This window comes from Mixophyes fleayi, chromosome 6 (genome assembly GCF_038048845.1).
Source record: "Mixophyes fleayi isolate aMixFle1 chromosome 6, aMixFle1.hap1, whole genome shotgun sequence".
Classification (NCBI taxonomy): Eukaryota; Metazoa; Chordata; class Amphibia; order Anura; family Limnodynastidae; genus Mixophyes; species Mixophyes fleayi.
In genome coordinates, this window is record NC_134407.1 from 27884709 (window position 1) to 27904272 (window position 19564).

At 37.5% G+C, this 19564-nt stretch overlaps 1 protein-coding gene across 5 annotated transcripts in view; it reads left to right on the forward strand.

Annotated features, from left to right (window-relative positions):
• Positions 1–465: 465 nt before the first annotated feature.
• LOC142160962 (alpha-2-macroglobulin-like protein 1) overlaps positions 466–19564 on the forward strand; it is a 69361-nt gene continuing 50262 nt past the window's right edge. For 3 of the 5 annotated variants that reach the window (XM_075216105.1, XM_075216104.1, XM_075216106.1), the window contains exons 1-11: positions 466–548; positions 1047–1114; positions 1800–1983; positions 2535–2697; positions 5956–6008; positions 6287–6307; positions 8164–8317; positions 10693–10777; positions 14163–14283; positions 16999–17113; positions 17596–17714. In XM_075216105.1, coding sequence (XP_075072206.1) covers positions 507–548; positions 1047–1114; positions 1800–1983; positions 2535–2697; positions 5956–6008; positions 6287–6307; positions 8164–8317; positions 10693–10777; positions 14163–14283; positions 16999–17113; positions 17596–17714 — 1125 coding nt within the window. In that variant the 5' untranslated portion in view covers positions 466–506. The other 2 variants (XM_075216108.1, XM_075216107.1) reach the window with 2 other exon arrangements.

Here is a 19564-nt window from a genome sequence, read left to right on the forward strand (position 1 = left end):
TAATCCAGAATCATAAATGATTAATAGCAGCTTCAAGGTAAAAACAAGGGAAAATAGTAATAGTATCTTCTTTTAGCTTGCTCAATTTTTTCAAGAATTATTGTAAAAAAAAAAACTGATTTTTTTCATAGCATTGCTGCTTTTAATACTCATCTTCAATAAATATTTATGCATAAACCATATAGATTAACAATAGGCAATGAGAATTGCATTCAGTATACAGAATAAGAATGATTATACTATACAGCTGGCCAATATTGAAAAATAGGAGCTGTTTCCAGGGACACTTACTTCCATGGAGAAATGTAAAAAAAACCTGTGATCATGCTTGGTATTTAAGAGCAATTGCTAATAATGCAATGTTCAATATATGTTGTAGGAATGGGAGGTGGGTTGTCAGTAACTGGCATGTATAGCATTAATAGCACGTCATTGAGATACACATCTTCAACACTCCATCCGGAAGTTTAATTACAGCCTGTCCCTAGCACCTGGTTGAGTGACGTATGTGGCTTTCATTGTTTAGCATTGCAGACAGTTATTCACAGGTAGGTGAGCTGCAGTACTTGGACTGTCAGTGCTCAGTGATTTTGATATAGACAATAATTCATTCTATTCTTTAAAAAAAACACCAGTAGGAAGCTGTGAGCAGAATATAATGAGCACTCTCAACACATAAATTATTTCAACTCAATATTCCTGCTTAAAACTTTTTATTATTCAAATTAAATTCCAATCCGGGACTTTTGGCAACATGTGCGTATGCATAGCCTGCTAAAAAGTAAAGCCTTTAGCTTCAATGCATAATACAATGTCTGGGAGGAGTCAGATAAACTTAAAATGAGACTTAGTAGTGAATGAGTCAAGGAAAGCAGCCAAAGTTGACACAAAACCTTTGAGACAACACAGGGAGTATATTAGAGAAGAAGCCAGTCTCAGACCCAGGTTTGTGACGTGGTAGGATCAGCAAGCAGGTCGACAACTGCAAACAGAGTCAAATTATTTTATTTATACATGTTAAGACATCCTGTCGTGTCTCTTTGCAGAAGATGTGGTTCCAGCTTCTCTTGGTTGTCTCGTTGGTCTCATCTAACCATGGACAGAGTTCATTTCTGTAAGGAAAACTCTATATTATTATTCCATAGTTATTGTAGCAATACATAGGGTGTAGATGTTGTGAGATTTCAGGATACGTCATTTATAATGTTTGAAATAATTTACAGGACAGTGTATGCACTATATAATCTACAAAATGAAGTAGTGTTGATGTAGTATTTCATTTTGCGATTAGACCTAATGAAGAACTGAGAAGTTCTGTTTACCATACTGTAGAGAAACTGATATTTGCATTTCTAGGACAATCTGTTACTGTAAAGAGCTATCAAAATGACCAGTCTAAAAGAATCACCAGAGGAAATGATTAAACCCTGCAGAGTGTACCTGCTTGTGATTAAAGAATCATTTTCTTCATTATAAGATTTAGTAGGTAAAAAATTATTATCATATTAAGCCTTTCTTCTATTTACAGGACATTCCTAGTTAACAGATCTCATACATTAATAGAGAACAGAGACAGAAGTTAACACAAACTGCTGCTGCTGAAATGAAGACTCTTAATTATTTAAATGCTGGCAAAGAAAGCAAGATATAGTTTGACACCAGCAGTAACATCAAAACATATTTTCAAATAGGAAAATTAAGATCCGGAAATATAAAAAGAAGATGAGGAGGTTAATTATAGGAAGACGTGAGGGAGAAAGAAAACAAACTTCAATCTCATGTTACGTTGTCTTCTACAGAAATTACTTAATGTTGGTTCCAGCAGAGGTCCACTATCCCTCCTCAGAGACAGCCTATGTGCTCATCATCGGAGCAGAAGAGAAGATGAATGTTACCATCACTTTACAGTGTAGTGTCCAGGACAATATCCTGTTCCAGCAGGAGGTGAACCCACCCGAATTTTACAAGAGTATAACATTTAAGGTATTTACGCAACATTTTAAATCTGACTATATGTGTAGGGGCATGTATTAGAGGAACATTAAACCTAAATACAAGTTTGTTCATGTAAAAGGACTACTAATAACAGCATAATAAAGTTCCCCTACCATGACAAAAGTTGAGAGATTGTAGATATTTGACAATTCATTTCACATTTAAAAATAATTTCCAAGGATATAAAATATTGTTCAAATTTTATTTTTCATTTTTTTTTACCTTGTTTATAATTTATTGTTCCAAAAAATTGCAAGACGAATTTTGACGAATTTTTACCATATGGAAATGATAGAATTTCAAACTTTGTTAAATTGTTTAAGCCACTTCTATTGATCAAGTTTAGTGAATGATTTTAATTGGGCTGGTCTTTTTAAGGCTGTCATATAGAAAATGACTGGGAGGTACGTGGGAGGGCTATGAAATGACCTTTTGTATTAAAAAAAATTTAAGGAAGGATACTATTCAGTGTTGGTTAAAGCCTTTAACAAATAGATTTTGCTCTGATATATCTACTCCCATTTTTGTCTCTTGTACAGACATTTCCTCCAGAAGGAGGAATAGAAGAAGTTGTATCTGTTCACATTTCTCTCGTTGGACCAAAGACACGAATATCAGAGAGTAAATATATCCTCGTCCGCAGAGTGGACTCTTCCACTCTTATTCAAACCGATAAACCCATTTACAAACCAGGCGAGACAGGTGAGTAGTGGACCTAGTATATCTCATTATTGCCACGAAATAATGAGATATACTAGTTTGAGTCTTCTTTTTCTTCATCAGGACTGTCCATGATGGAATGTGTGGAACCATATATCCATCTTGCATACAGTACAGCTGATTTGAGTTTATTAGCTCAGTGCAATATCCAAAACATTGACATTTAGAGTAGGACTTATAGTGAACCCAATAAGAAGGAGCAACAAGTTGAGGGTGAGATAGGCTAAAAAGAAGCGATAAAAAAACACCACCACCACTGCACTACTGTAAATAAATTACATAAACATCCTTATTAAAATAGAAGGTACTTATATGTCTCTGTGAAAAAATATTATTGTTTCACAAAACCAACATGCATATCCATTCTATATGTTCATTAGAGCTAATAAGCTCAAAACATCTGTTTGCAAGTTGGAGATATATATATATATATATATATATATATATATATATATATACTGATATTTGGCTGTATCTGAGCTATGAACTAGGGGTTCTGAATGCACAGTTGGCCTACGGGGACAGAGGCATATAAAGGATGATTTGCAGATCAATACCCACAATTCCTTAAATAAGGTTTAAATACCTACTATTTTGTCTTGTTATGCAGTGCTGTCAATCCCTTCTGTTTATGTAGGCTACTGCTACAATCTGTTTCCAATTCTACATTGCATAACTCTAAATAGAATTATTAAACAGGTTGAAATGAAATTAAATGACAAGGCCTTCCCCCTCAGGTTTTCTGCGCTCCTAATTCCCCCACCACTACCACCCTGAACGCACTTCTCACCTTGGCAAGGCGGGATATGTTGGGCAGCAGCTTCAGATCCTCCAATTAATTACCCCACTAACCTTAAAAACTGGTTGTGCCAGCTATATCAGCAACAACTGCAACAAAACGCTTCGGATAACAGTCTTTCACATTTAGTGGAGGAATTTTGGCTGACTTTATTTTGAAGAATTGTTTTAATTCATCCACATGAACTGCCCATTTAAATTCCTGCCACAGCATCTCAATTAGATTCAAGTCAGGACTTTGACTAGGCCACTTCAAATCCTTAATTTTGTTTCTTTTGAGCTAGTCAGAGGTGGACTAGCTCTTGCCCTTTGGATTGTTATCTTGCTGCATAATCCAATTGCATATGAACGGTTATGAACTAACCCTTAGAATAGCCCTCATCCAAGATGGCCGGGATTGTCTCATGAATATTCCATCTTTGATTTGATTTCCTGTTTGAGCCTATAAAATACACTTCCTGTTTTGAAGCCTTTGCTTGAGTAATGTGTTTGAATCTGAACAAGATGCTTCCACAGAACCTTGTACCGTCTTGTGATTTGGATTGTAATTGTTAGATACTTCTACCAGACCTTTATCTGCCTTGAGACTATTGACTTCACCTATTGGATACTTTAGTTTTGTATATAAAAATCACTCATGTTTACATTAGAACTACCTGGCTATTGGATGCTATCTGTAATACCAGAAGTGTGACATGAGCTTCAGATCGCGGACTGATGAACGGACATTCTCCCTCAGAATTTTCTGGTAGAGAACAGAATTCATGATTCCGGCAATTATGACAAGTCATCCAGGTCATGAAGCAGGAAAGCAACCCCACACCATCACACTACCACCACCACCATGTTCAACTGTTGGTATGATGTTCTTACTGGGGAATGCTGTGTTAGCTTGACATCAGATGCAATGGGTCCCATGTCTTTCAAAAAGTTCAATTTTGACTCATCAGTGGATAGAACATTAGCCCAAAAGGCTTGGGGGTCATCAATGTGTATTTGGTAAATGTGAGGCAAGCCTTTAGGTTCCTTTTGGTTAGCAGTGGTGTTTGCTTTGCAACTCTCCCATGGATGCCATTTTTGCCCAATCTCTTTCTTATGGTGGAATCATGACCGTGACATTAACTAAGGCAAGCAATGCCTGCAGTTTCTTAAATGTTCATCTGGGTTCTTTTGTGATTTTCTGGATGAGTCGCTGATGTGTTCTTGGAGGAATTTTGGTAGGGCGGCCAACGCTGGGAAGATTCACCCGTGTTTCTAGTTTTCTCCATTTGGAGAAATAGCTCTCACTGTGTTTCACTGGAGTCCCAAAGACTTAGAAATGGCTTTGTAACCCTTTCCACACTGATTTATTTCAATAACTACCTTTCTCATCTCTTCTGGAATGTCTTTTGATATTGGCATACTATGCTGCTTGTGAAACCATTTAGCCAACTTCACATTGCTGAAAAGTTCTATATAAGTGATATTTAAATTCAACAAGGCTGGCAGTAATCAAGCCTGATTGTGTCTAGTCCAATTGAACGTATTCAATTTGGTGCATTGTTTCAATTACTATTTCACACAGGGCCAGTTGGTGTTGGATAACTTTTTTCCTTCAATAAATGAAATGACCTTCTCACCTCTTTGTCTGTTTTACCCAGTTTGTTTATTAGTTTACTATGTTTGTCCCCAATTGTAAAGCGCTACGGAATATGTTGGCGCTATATAAATAAATGATGATGATGATGACCATTTAAAAACTGTATTTTGCGTTTCCTCAAGTTGTCTTAGTCTTATATTCAATTTTATTCTAAAACAATTAAGTGTGACAAAATATGCAACAATGGAAGAAATCAGGAAGAGGGAAAAAACTTTTTCACACCACTGTAGCTGTACATTGATTTATTAAAGAAGAAATCAAACTAATCAGGAACTAATGATAAAAGGAATGTCCAGGCAACTGCGTCAGATTGGTACTTATACAATAATGGGTCTCAGGGCTAGATTTACTAAGCTGCGGGTTTGAAAAAGTGGGGATGTTGCCTATAGCAACCAATCAGATTCTAGCTGTCATTTTGTAGAAGGTACTAAATAAATGAAAGCTAGAATCTGATTGGTTGCTATAGGCAACATCCCCACTTTTTCAAACCCGCAGCTTAGTAAATCTAGCCCTCAGTGTTGTCTGTAGATTGACTTTAGCAGGTACTGTGCAAAAGGACTTAAAAATTCTACAATGGAGCCCTCTATTTTTTAGTTACACCTCTGACGGGAATTGTATTATTTATTATATATAATGGACATACAAACATTTTTTAAGTAACAGTCAATACAAATACAACATATAATAATGTACCATTATGATTTACTTATTTGTTAAGCATTTTTTTTACATAGGAGTATTTAATTTTCTTATTATTATCTCTGCTGTTAATTTGTGCATGATTTTTTTTTAATGTTTTTTAGTGAAGTTCCAAATCTTGAGGTTTGACAGACACTTCCTGGCTGTTAATAAAATTGTAAGTTAAACCATTTGATTGGTATTTGATATGGTCTTGATTCAGATAGGCAAACCTAAGCGTGCATTACTGCTATCTAGAGCCTTACAACTTCCAGAGATTATGAACATTTTGAATGGTAGAGGTGATGAGTTCCCTTCTCTTCTAAGACAATTCCTGTCTTTTCTAGTTGTGGTATACACTGTAGTTATAACCTCAAGGTAAAATAACCACTGCACTCTAATATTAATTAATACGCTAATTTCAATTATTTAGTAATCTTTTATTTTTTTCTGTAGAGCCCCCTGGTGGAGTTACAGGTGAGTAATGTGTGAATGATACTCTGGCTTATATGGTGCATGTTAGGTGTATATTATAAGAGGGGTAAATGAGCCCACAGTCGACCCATCTTACCACAGTGGTGCAAATATATTAAGGTTAAAAAAAAGACAAAGTTCCATCAAGTTCAACCTTTCATAAATTCTAAAAGTGTTGATCCAGAGATAGGCTAAACAAACTCCTCCTGTGGAAGTTTAGCCATAGGAGGGTGAAAAATTCCACCCTGACCCCCCAAAATGACAAATTAATAAATTCTCTGGATCAGTCATACCCATAATGTCATCTACTAATTATAGCTACATATACCATTCCTTCTAAGAAAGACATCCAATTCTTAACCACCCTTACAGTAAAGAACAACTTTCTATGCTGATGTTGAAACCATCTTTCTTCCATTATCAATTGTTTTAAAGTACTCTGTATGTACAAAGAAAATAGTTTTCCCAAAGCAAACAAACTTGGTTCTCCCACTACCTGGAAGTGGTAATGAGTGACACTATTCAGCTTTCTGTCACCTAGTATTTCTAGGTTTTTTTTCCATCTCATGCTCCCATATTGTATTGCATTTAATGTGTATGTAGCTTAGTTATTATCAGGGCTCATGTTGTTATGGCAACATTTATCGCAAAAGTTTTCTATGCAAGTTACTATTCTGTCCTGTGTTAAAATGCATGTACATATGTACATAGCTTAGAGTCATAAGCAAATATGGACATCTTACATCCTAGGCTATCTACAGGGTCACTTAATAAAAAGATTGAAAAGAATAGGGCCTAAAAATGATCCATGTGGTACACTGCTTTAATTCAATCTGAAAATATTTTGTTTATAACTACCCTTGGTCTTCTATTCTTTAACAAGTTCTTTAGCCAAATACATATTTTTCGCCCTAAACTGAATTGTCTAATGTCATGTATGAGACTGCTATGTGGAACAGAATGGAATGTTTTCAAATATGCCACATTGATTCACAAGATCCAGCTGGAAGTTTACTTCCTTATAAAAAATAATCGTATTTGTTAGGCATGACCCTGATGCAAAACATGCAGTACAGCCCAATTATCAATGAAATGAACTTGAGATGAGTTAATTGCATCCTTACGAACATTGATAGTTGATCTTGTGTAATGTAATGAAGCTGGCATTGGGTAGCATGGTGGCTTAGTGGTTAGCACCTCTGCCTCACAGCACTGGGGTCATGAGTTCAATTCCTGATCATGGACTTATCTGTGTGGAGTTTGTATGTTCTCCCCGTGTTTGCGTGGGTTTCCTCCAAGTGCTCTGGTTTCCCGCCACACTCCAAAAACATACTGGTAGGTTAATTGACCTTAGTCTCTCTCAGTCTGTGTGTATGTTAGGGAATTTAGACTGTAAGCTCCAATGGGGCAGGGACTGATTTGAGTGAGTTCTCTATCTGATTATGATAAAGCTTCTTGTTGCAATGTCTTTATTCATCTGCTGTCTTAGAGTACATTAACTGTCTGGAATCCAATTCCTGTCCACTTTGTTCTGTATTCATGTATTTCTCTTAACGGTGGCCTATACTTCTTCCCCTTCTTTAAATACACCTTCATTTGTCCGTTGCTATTGGTGACTGTAGGTGGAACTATGCTGCTTGTAACTCTTTGTAACCTGCTACACTTATGTGCAATACACTGTTAGCAATGTATGTGAAATTATGCCTGAGCAATATTCTCAGTCAGCCTGTCTGTGTATAACACAAGCCCTGCTCATTAGTGACAGTATTTATATTAGTCAACAAGCACATCCTAACTCTATATTATTTCCCTTATACTGAGCCATACACATGTTTATTTGTTTTTGTTTATCTTCCAAGGATCCTCATAAGAATCGTATTGGACAGTGGTTAAATCTTACATCGCAGAAAGGCATTATAGACCTTTCCCACTCCCTGGATTCTGAGGCACAACATGGTGTTTACACTATCATCGGTCCCAATGCCCGTCAGTTTTTCCATGTGTCAGAATATAGTGAGTATATTCTTATTTATTTCTCTGTTTTACAGGAATTAAACTTGTACAAATTGTGCAACTCTTACTCAAAAAGGGCAAATCCACATTAAAACAACAGTGGGTTCAGAACAAAGATCACATTAGCGTGCCCCGTACTAAAATGAGTGGTAATTTGCAAATATATCCCACTGGGAGATTATGCTGTTGGGGGTTGGGGGGTATTAAATGCTTTTGCATTTTGTAAAAGCCAGGTTTATGGTTTAGACTCAGGCATGCATTAGGGGCAGTGGCTAATGTTAGACCTAGGACTAGTCCAGATTGGCCACCAGATCAGTGGATATGTATATAAGGGTTAGAATTAAGTCAGTTGGGTTGAGCTTTCTTTTTTTCCCTTTTGTATACTTACATGTATTAGCTGGAACAGAGGCGGAACTAGCGAACTGTGGCCCCGGTGCAGGGAGGCGGTGAGGAGGGAACTAGGGCCCCCGACCTTCTGCATCTACAATGCATTGGGCCCATTATCTCCATGGGCCCCGGTGCACGGCACCTGCCGCATCAATGGTAGTTCCGCCACTGAGCTGGAACAAAATTGCGTCCTGCAAAAACTCCCCTCCTTGAAACAAAGGGATTGTTGTCTTATAAGACAGTCAGAGTCCACTATACAAGCCATTCTCTCTCTGGTTAAATTAAAAGATAATAATAAGTTTACAATAGTAATAGCAGCCTGAGTTAGCTTCCAAGAATGACTGGTAGTTTACAATGATTTATCATAATTAATCTATCGTAATTAATGCCTAAACTTCTAGCGGCTGTATCAAGATGCTTTAAACATCAAAGATCACTTGTAAGCTTTGTATCAAATACAAGTAAGGCAAGTGAGAGTACTGTGATATGAATGAAATTCTGTAGTTGACCTATGATAAAAGTAAGAAATTGTTTCGTAGGGGAAAATAATAGCTTATAAGACATTTAAATGATAACACAAATAAAGTGTTTTACTGTATTACACAAGAGGGTTCCTTACAATATACTGCAATAGACCCGAGAAAATCATTTCAAATAACATTGTTTAATTTTATTATATAGGTCAACAATATTGAATGAATAATAGAGAGAGACTCTATGTACATATAACTATAGTAATGAGTACATCTATCTAGTTCTGGTCCCTGAAACAGTTTACCATTACTTTCAGGGACACCAGTTCTTTAAGAAAGAAACAGCATATTATTACTATTGTATATTGAATCTAAGCGCTCAGACAATTAACCAGTAGAAGGATAATTATCAATGTAATAGGAAATTAAGAATTGGTGTAGTATTGGTAGCATCCTAATTAGCATAAAATAAATTATGTCCAATGAAATTCATTTAACAGTGCAATCCTCACTCTTACACAATTCCTCACATTTTATATATTTCGCAAACTTGAGAAAGGAGGTGCTCAACCCCAGTCCTCAAGAGCTACCAATCATGTTTTCACGATTTCTGTCTGTAGAAACAGGTGGGATAATCACCGACCCAGAAAAATAGACTCACTAACGTTTTAACTAATCAGTGACTATAATGAGTGCCCCATAACACATTTGTTAGTAGCTTGTGGGGGGACTAGTTGTATCTAGGTGTAGCAAGGTTTGGACTTTGGAAAAGCGGGTGTGGTTTCATGTTGCCAAAGCTAATTTACGCTATTTTGTGCCCAAAATTCTGCTGACTTGTATGCTACGTGTAGGTGTCTCAGAATGGAGACAAAGAGCATCAAAGATAAACCAATCTGCCTAGATGTTTTAAACACTTGGTGAAAAGTATAAAGCAATACGGCTCATGCAAACTACAGAAAAATGTAGATCTACCCCTGGAAGATCAATCTGCGACTAGTTTTATGGGTTGCCAATTCCACCTGAAAATACCCATTGTGGGAAGAGTGAAAATGTCTAACCTAACATGTTAGTGCCAAATACCACGCAGGTTTATCCTCAGTCAAAGTATAGGGAAAGAACTGTTCTCTGGCACCTCAGAATGAAAAAATCAAGTCATTGTGCAAGGAAAAATATGTGAACCCTCCCACAAAGCGGGCAATCCCCCACCACCAAATGCTCATTCTTCCACCCAAATCTCAATTTAAAAAAATCTCATTCCACAAGACAAAAACTGATTTTACACATGAGTGCAAAAGTAAGTTCTTTAGTGCTATGTTCAACATGAAGTGGAAACTTTTGCATAACTGAAGAAGCTGGCCAACAGTAAAGTGTGCCCAATGCAATAAATTAAAGTTGTCTGAATGTGAAAAGCCCCTTTAAGTTTTCTCTCTGAGAGGTATGCTCGGCTCCCATGTGTCAGTATTCCCATGGACACCAATTACATCAATTATCCTTGGATTTCACTCTGTTTTTCAGCGCTGCCAACCTTTGAAGCTGTCATTAAACTTCCTTCAGTGGTCAGCATCTTGGATAAGGACATTCCAGTGAAAATATGTGGAAGGTAGGTTCAATTTTGGAAATGTATATTTTTTTGCTACACTCTTGTCAGGCTTGGTAGAAGACTGGAATAGAGGAGAACACTAACCGGTATTAGCACTACTGAACTAGTAGGTGCGTAGTCTAACGTACCCCTGGTATTCACAAGGAGGTTTGGACTTCACTGCACAGGGCACGCAAGTCGCGGTCCTACTAACCAGTTGCCCGTGTAGTGATAGAAGGGTCAGACGGTCCGGGTCAAGCCAATCGGGGATGCAAGGTACAAAAGGAAAATCCAGAAGGGTAGTCAAACAAGCTAAAGTCGCAGGAACAAAGTGGAGAGAGCAGATAGGAGGAAGGTCGACAAGCAGGGTCACAACAGGAGAGCAGATACACAGGAGAATGGTCAGGGAAGCCGGGTCACAACAGGAAACACTCACTAGAATTGCTTGAGACATACACCTGTTACTCTGGCACCCAAATGGCACCAGAGCCAGGTTTAAATAAGAGCAGGGGAGCAGGGATTGGAGGAGGCTGGAGGAGGCAGGATCAGGCATGCTGTGTGCCGATAATAGCGTCCCGTTGCCTAGCAATGGGACAGACCTGGGCGCATGTGCCCGACGGAGGACAGCTGGGGGCGCGGCACACCTGTTGCTAGGCAACAGGGTGCCCCAAACGAGGCTCCACAGGTGTCCGTCCCCGCGAAGCGGAAGAACAGCAGGGATGGCGCCTGACAACTCTGTAGTTATGGAATTATTTTTTGGACAAATTTCCCCCCATTATAAATTTTCCAATCATTGCTGTTCAACTGTCAGCTACAACAAGGCTTCACATAATCAGTTCACCTGCGGAAAAATTGTCCCTTATCAGCTGCAGTCCTCAGTGCTGAATCTATGGAGACTTTTATGTAGGTAGCATGGTAGAAGATTTCAAAAAATGAATGTATGGGTGTCAGCAGCTGTAGTTTACTTTATATACATTACTGATGCAGTTCAATGGACATATTTCAAGTTGTAGTTCATCCCATCTTTCCCGATAGTACACAATGACCATATTCTTCTCATACCGCACATTACAGCATTCTCAGCAGGCACAAGATTTTCGAGCCAATGATTCCAAATGTAAATGGTGCAGTAGAATTGGAATTATCAGTAGGCAAACATTGGGTTTTTATGGGTGCCATGCCAGCGCTACTGTTTGTCAAATGTTCAACACATTTTTATATATTTAAAACACCCACAATTATGTCATTCCAGAAGCCAACCTTTACATTATCTATGCACTATGGACCAGATTCATTAAAAAATTTAAATCCAGTTACGCGCTGTATTTTGTGTAAAATCGCTCTTCACTTGCCCAGAAACCGATTATACGCCAGTGAATACAAGTGCATGCGATTCATCTTTGAATGCAAAGGACTTTTCCGACAGCCTACGATTTCAAGGGTGGAACGGGGGAGGGGAGGGGCGTTTGCACGTAGTCAATGTACAAGAAGGAGGTGCCAAGGTTGACCTCAGGGACGTCTGTCTGATTCAAGCCCTGGGCATCTCTCATGTACGGGGTTTTCAGCCATATCACTTGCACCAGCTACAGGTCTGGTGTAAGTGCCGATTACTAGTGATGACGGTCACGAAGGCATGGCGGAACATGTGTTTGCAATTAGAAGCAACTATAAAAACGCATTTTGTGTACAGTAGACATTAATAACATCCTGATATATGTATTTCTTGAGGGAAAAAGTGATGGGACTTTATACATCCATATTCATTGTGTGTATCCTGCAGTGTGTTGTGTCTGTCTGCATACAGCAAGTGCCGTATAGGCAGAGCGTATTTAGACCTGTATTCAACTAGAAACACTTCTTCAGATTCACTTGAGCTTGAATACGGGCATACCTGTGTGCAATTACCTTCCAGTTTAAAAAATGCCAATTTGTGTTCACCTTTGAGTTCCTTGATGAATCAGTCCCTACTACTTTGTATGATATATGTTGTGAATATAAGTATCCTGTATACCACCTAGTGGTCTTATGTAGTAATGTATCTATTTTAATAAACTTTCTTGGCATCGTTATTATTAGTAGTAACCTTCATTTATGAGCTTACAGTCTAATTTATCTATCACACACACACTACCAGTAGCACACTACAGAACAGTATATTTTTGAACTGTGGGAGGACACTGGGCACCTTGAGGAAACCCACATATACACGGAAGAACATAAAGGGGAGATTCAATTAGAAAACAACATGCACAATGTGTTTCCGAAACAGCCGCGGAGACACCTTGTGAGTATTTTTTAGTGAAAAATCCGCTGATTTTTGCTCACGTCCCATAGAGCTACGAGCAAAAATGAGCGGATATTTTTACCGCTATAATGGTAAAAATGCGCAGCCGCAATGTTCTCAGGAACATTGTGGCTAATACCCCATTCATACTGCACCAAAATCCCGGGTTTTTCCCGGGTCGAGCTCAAATGACTCGGGTCTTGGTGCAGTATGAATGGTACAAGTCAAAAATCCCGGGTCTAAAAACCCGGGTCTTCAACCCGGGATTTATCGAGGGGTAGTTCCCGGGTCGGACCCGGGTTGCCTGCACTATGAATGGAAAAACCTGGGTTGCACAGAAAAGAGAGAGAGAGAGAGAGAGTATGAATGAATATATCTGGGAAATACTAGTTGTGTGAAAGGAAGCAAAGTTCGGGTTTTTCTGCCAGGATTTAAACACTGGAGCAGCATCCATTCTTCATTTTTCAGCCAATGAAAACTGCTCTGGTGATGACTCCCACAAATTGCCAGGGCACAGACATGTGCAGTATGAATGGGGTCAACCCGGGAAATTCCCGGGTCCGAGGTGCAGTATGAATGGTGTTTCTGAGCTGGGACGCTCTGAGCCCCTGCAAAAACCCGGCTTCAAAAACCCGGGATATTGCCGGGGCGGCAGTATGAAAGTGGTATAATTGAATTTCCCCCCAAATCTCCACACAGATGGTGACCTGATTGGAATAGAACCAATGACCCCAGCACTGTGCTAACCACTGTGCCACTCATCTTAATATATATTTTAATTTCCAGACACCTGTAATTCTCCACCATAAACATGCAGTTGGTTAGTCTACAGCATCCTATGTATTCAGCTACGAGACAGATGTGCATGCGCTAAACCTTGGCTAAGAGAAAAATATGTATGTGGCTGCTCTGAATGTTTGCTGTGAAACGATGGCTAAATAATGACTTGTTCTAAGTAGCGTATAAGTGAAATAAAGACATCTTTTACATATAGTAATCCATTGCTATAACATGTAAGAGTGCATTGCACTAACTACATTATTCTCAGAGTAAAGATTCACTGAGCAACCTCTCATCTATCATTTTCTTATTCACTGTTCTCCATACTTCCTTATCCTTCAGATACACATTTGGAAAGCCTATTCAGGGTGAGATTAATGGAAAGCTGTGCCGAAAAGCCGTCTGCTATTACTGGCATTACCAAAGGTGTCCAGAAGATATATGCACAGGATACAAAGGCCGGGTATGAAGTATTGAGCAGCGACCTGCAAATCTATAGCTGAAGCATAAGTCATTTCTATGTGAAATAGCTTTTTTGACATTTAAAATTACGCAGATAATTTTTCTTTTTAATTGATTAATGAATGCACTGCCCACTTTGGGCTTTCAGTATGTTCTTAGCAGGAGTTTGTGTAATCTGCTTCCCTCTTAAACAGCAGAACATAGGAAAATGGCAATAGCTGAGGACATAGCTAATGTCAAAACAACACCACACGTTTAATTTTTTCACATATGTTTTTGCTAACCACTAACCACATAACACGGTGTATGCCCTCTTTTTTTATTTTGGGAAGTTGTGCGGGATTGGAACACAGCAATGGAACTGTCTTTGTTATGTGTATCACATTTGTACATTTTACTATTTTTATTACACTGAAATTTTTGAGCATAAGAATGTGCTTTGCCATATAAATTGCACCAAATTGTTGAAAAGACATTTAATTGAAAGTTTAGGCTGATGTAAAAGTCATGTAGTTTTGAGGCTGGAAAGACTCTGTTGGTATCAGAAATGCCCTTTAAATGTGTAATCTTCACCCCAACAAACTCATTTAAAGAACACCCTTATTCACCCAGTTAACAGATCTGGAGGTAAATGCATCAAGCTGAGAGTTTCCAGCGTGCTTGAAAAGTGGAGATGTTGCCTATAGCAACCAATCAGATTCTAGTTATCATTTATTTAGTACATTATACAAAATGAGAACTAGAATCTGAATGGTTGCTATAGGCAACATCTCATATAATATCAGATAATGTGAGTGAAATTAAACACTTCCTGGCTTGAAGGGTGTTTAATAAATTCATATATCTATATCTCCTTATATATCCCTGTGTCCAGTGCCCTACGTAGTTTCTAAATTGATCTCAGTGAAAAAGATCTGAACAATCCAGAATCCTGATTCTTCTATCCTGGATGATGCAGCAGATGCTTTTGCTGTTGAACTTTATTTCTATTGGTTTTATCCTTTGATATATAAGGTCCTTTATATGCATTTATATATTTGTATTGTATTTGGTTTAGCACAGGTTTTTCATAAACAGTTTTTGATGGGGGTTTTTTTCCCAAACTTCTGTAGAGGTCAATGAGTCATTATCGGACATCATCAAGTTTGAATAATGTGCTGCAATCTGGTTTCTCTCAGGGTGAACAATGAATAAGTCAATATAAACTGTTTTAGAACACTGATAAAAACAGTATCTTTGATATTTGGTGCAGAGACCATCTATTCAAATAATTGCATCACAAGAACTACAGATTAGAGTGATATCTAACTAAGGCTAGGTACACACTGGCCCGATGATTACACGAAAAACCTTCAATCAGCTGACATCTGACCGTTTGGTTAGATATCGTGTGATTGTGTATAATGACACAATGATTTAAAGTCGTCCCAAAGTGCCAATCAATGTTTCATTTGCTTGGTCGCACTGTTTCATATTTTCCGACCAATCACTGGCCGATCATGTAATGTGTATGCACTCATGCTCACAATCTCCATAGAGTTTACAGAGTCGTGTCCTTTTCAGCCGATACTAGCGATGAATGTCCCAGTGAATAAATGATGAGAGGAGAATGAAAAATTCATTTGTTCGTTCTGAGACAGAATGTTTCGTTTCAGAGTAACAAAATTATGTTAGGACATGTATATAGCTATAACAAGGCGTTTTAATCAGTGTGTCAATGTGACAAGAATGAATGAATGAATGTTGTGCTGTTATTCTCTGAAGACTAGAGGACCAGATGAAGGACCAGATGAAGAGCACAGATCTGAAGGTAAATCGTGTCAGTGTGTATGCAGGAATCGCCCGACTGGTTGTACCTTCAGTTGTAGGTACAATCGTTTGAGATAACAGGTCGGTCAGAAAATTCTTCAGTGTGTTTAATTTGCATATAAACAGCCTCACGTTTCTCATGGGCAGAAAGTGCAGGGCACACAGATGTTAATGCCAATTAGAAACCATGGGAGAGTAGTTTTTGCTAGTGTACCTCAAACTAACTTTGGCAAATGAGATGCTCACTACAACACAATACATACATATATATATATATATATATATATATATATATATATATATATATATATTGCAAGTTGCCCAATTATCTGTACAGACTTTTAACCTCTGCAACCAGCAGCACATTTACTTACAGAAGCCTTACTAAATTTAAAACCAAAAACCCGAGATCATTCACCTCCTGTACACAACAGGTCTGGAACAATCCAAGAGATTTAAATCATCTGTCATTTCACATTATGTGCATGTGTGCAGGTGTAATGCATAATTTGCTTTTCTATATAACCAGAACAGCTGTGTATGATGCTTAGGAGATATTTGAAAAGGAAAGGAGACTCCCAATGTATTTCCTCCTTGCAAAACATAAATATAGATAAAAAATGAAATCAAGTTTCTGAAATCATCAGCACAAGTTAAAGTAGTTTGATGTCAGGAAGATAATTTTTTGATTATTTTAGAAACTCCATTTTTTTTTATTTGGGGATTTTTTGGTAATTACTTTATCTCAAGCATGTTCCACCCCAGGGCAATCTCATTTGAATATTTGACCCTATTATTTAAGAATGAGAAGTTATCAAAAATTTCAGAATGATTCCAAGAAGATCATCCTTTTTTTTACCTGAATAGTATGTATTATACAATGTATCCTTGTTTTTTCTTCATATAGACTGAGAAGAATGGCTGCCTTGAAGTGGAAATAGAAAGTGAACAATATAGGTTCCGATCATATGATTATCAATTAAGCTTTGAAGCTGAAGCTTCTCTTGTAGAGGACGGAACAGGTAGGATCAAGGAGCCATGAAGCTGGTATAAAAAATTACATGTTCACTTCTGTCTTGTTGTTTAAATGATCACTAAAATGTAAAGTTTATATTATTTTTTATTCTTTTGAGTTTCCCTTGTCTTGTAGAACATACTCTGAAACCAAAATTGTACACTCTACGTAGCAGTGCACAGTACCATATTGACATCTTAAGGCTCTAACAAAGCCGTATAGTCAAAGCAAGAAGCAGCATATAACGAACGGGGTTCATACAAACCAGTTGTGTGACAAGGGGCTGAGGAAGGGGAAAGCACAGAAAAATAGTTATATTTCATTTCTAGCAGCTAATAACAAGACAGCACAATTAAGTATTGTAACATGATTGATTGTGCAACAATATTTTGAGACTCATAGATGCTTAGTATCAACTAATTATGCTGAAATGTGCTTCCAATACAAAAGTATATGATATTGTGAGCAAGTGATTGTTTTCCTTTGCAGGAACGCGAATGAATGCTTCCAGCAGTTGCCGTATTTCAGCAATGATTGCCAAAGTGACCTTTGAAGAAGTGGAAATATCAGATTCCTATTATAAGCCAGGACTGAAACACAAGGCAAAGGTTAGAGTTGACAGCTGCTATTTATTGTCTGTAGTACTATAAGGCCATCATCAAAAATATAGATTCTTCCACACATGAAATGATCACCTTAAAGCGCATAAAGAAGAATCATTTAACTTTTACATATATATCTTGGAGATTCCATAACATATCAGTTATGACCTCTAACCTGCAAAAGATTACAACCCTTAAAAACCAGCACAAACAAGAATTGACAAACTAACACAAAGGATGTATCGTAAAATGCTTACTTATCTTTAAAATATAAGACTGTCACTAATAAATGATGTCCTAGATACTAGCATGAGCAATCTCATTCCAAGCCATTCCTTCAGGCTAAATCATGCATCCTAGATTCTTCATGGAGAAGAGGGTAGCATGATGTTTCTTCACCACAGAGAGATCCAAATGAATGTCCCACTTTGCAGTCATTTATTAAGTTTTTAATTCTGACCTGAAACCTATACTGACATTGGACATTAGATGGCAGTAGTAAGTATAAAATGAGCACTGTATTTTCTGAACTGTACTATTTAGTTAGAATGCTTGAAAGCTTTATATTTGTTTACATGATGGTTGAAGAAAATACAATGCATAAGAAGATTTAGGGCTAGATTTACTAAGCTGCGGGTTTGAAAAAGTGGGGATGTTGCCTATAGCAACCAATCAGATTCTAAACTTTCATTTATTTAGTACCTTCTACAAAATGATAGCTACAATCTGATTGGTTGCTATAGGCAACATCCCCACTTTTTCAAACCCACAGCTTAGTAAATCTAGCCCTTAGTCTATTTCTACGTTTCATATCATTTTTATTAGGATACACCATGGGCTGGCCATGTAAAAGCATGCCTCCTATCAATCAACAAGGAAGCACACACACTATCCCATACAAGAAATGACAATATATTACTGTATACATACTGGCCCTGATTCATTATTTTGCGAAAAATTGCTTTTGCGCATGCTCAGAAATGGACTATACACCAGTGAATGCAAGTGCATCCAATTCATCTTCGAATGTAAAGGACACGTCCAACAGCATATGATTTCAAGAGCGGAACAAGAGAGGGAAGGACATATGCAGGTACTCAATGTAGAGTAAGGGCGTGCCCAGGTTTAGCGCACGCACATCTGTCTGATTCAAGCTCTCAGTTACGTGATTTTCAGCTGTATCACTTGCACCAGCTACAGGGCAGTCGGATATGCATGTCAAGAACAACTGTAAAAATGCATTTTATGTACAGTAGCCATTAATAACATCCTGATAAAGGGAATTCATTAAAAAAATATATGTTTTTTCATTAATGATTATATTACTAACAGGTGTTAATGTCTTTAATATTTTTTCTGTGCTTCCTGATGGGACTTTATATATATATATATATATATATATATATATATATATATATATATATATATTGTGCGTATTCTGCAGTGTGTTGTGTTGTCTGCATACGGAAAGTGCCATAGGGGCAGAACATACTTAGACCCGTATTCAACTAGAAACATATCTTGAGATCCTCTACTTGATGAATGCAGGCATACCTGCTTGCATTTTCCGTCAGTTTAAAAAACAAAAAGTCAAATTACATTCAATTTGCATTCTTTGATGAATCAGGTCCACAATGTTCAATGAGATGTGCATATGTCTGTTACTTTGGTGAGAAAAACATTAAATTCTTGTGTTACAGAAATAAGTATAATATTACTCCTCTGTGTTACATATATAGGTTTAATATCACTTTAATCATACATTACTGTGAATTTTATTACTTAACTCAGTCCTATTTTACATGTGATCTTCAAGAGAAGTCAATAGTGTTAAGTTGAGCAAGTATGAAAATAAA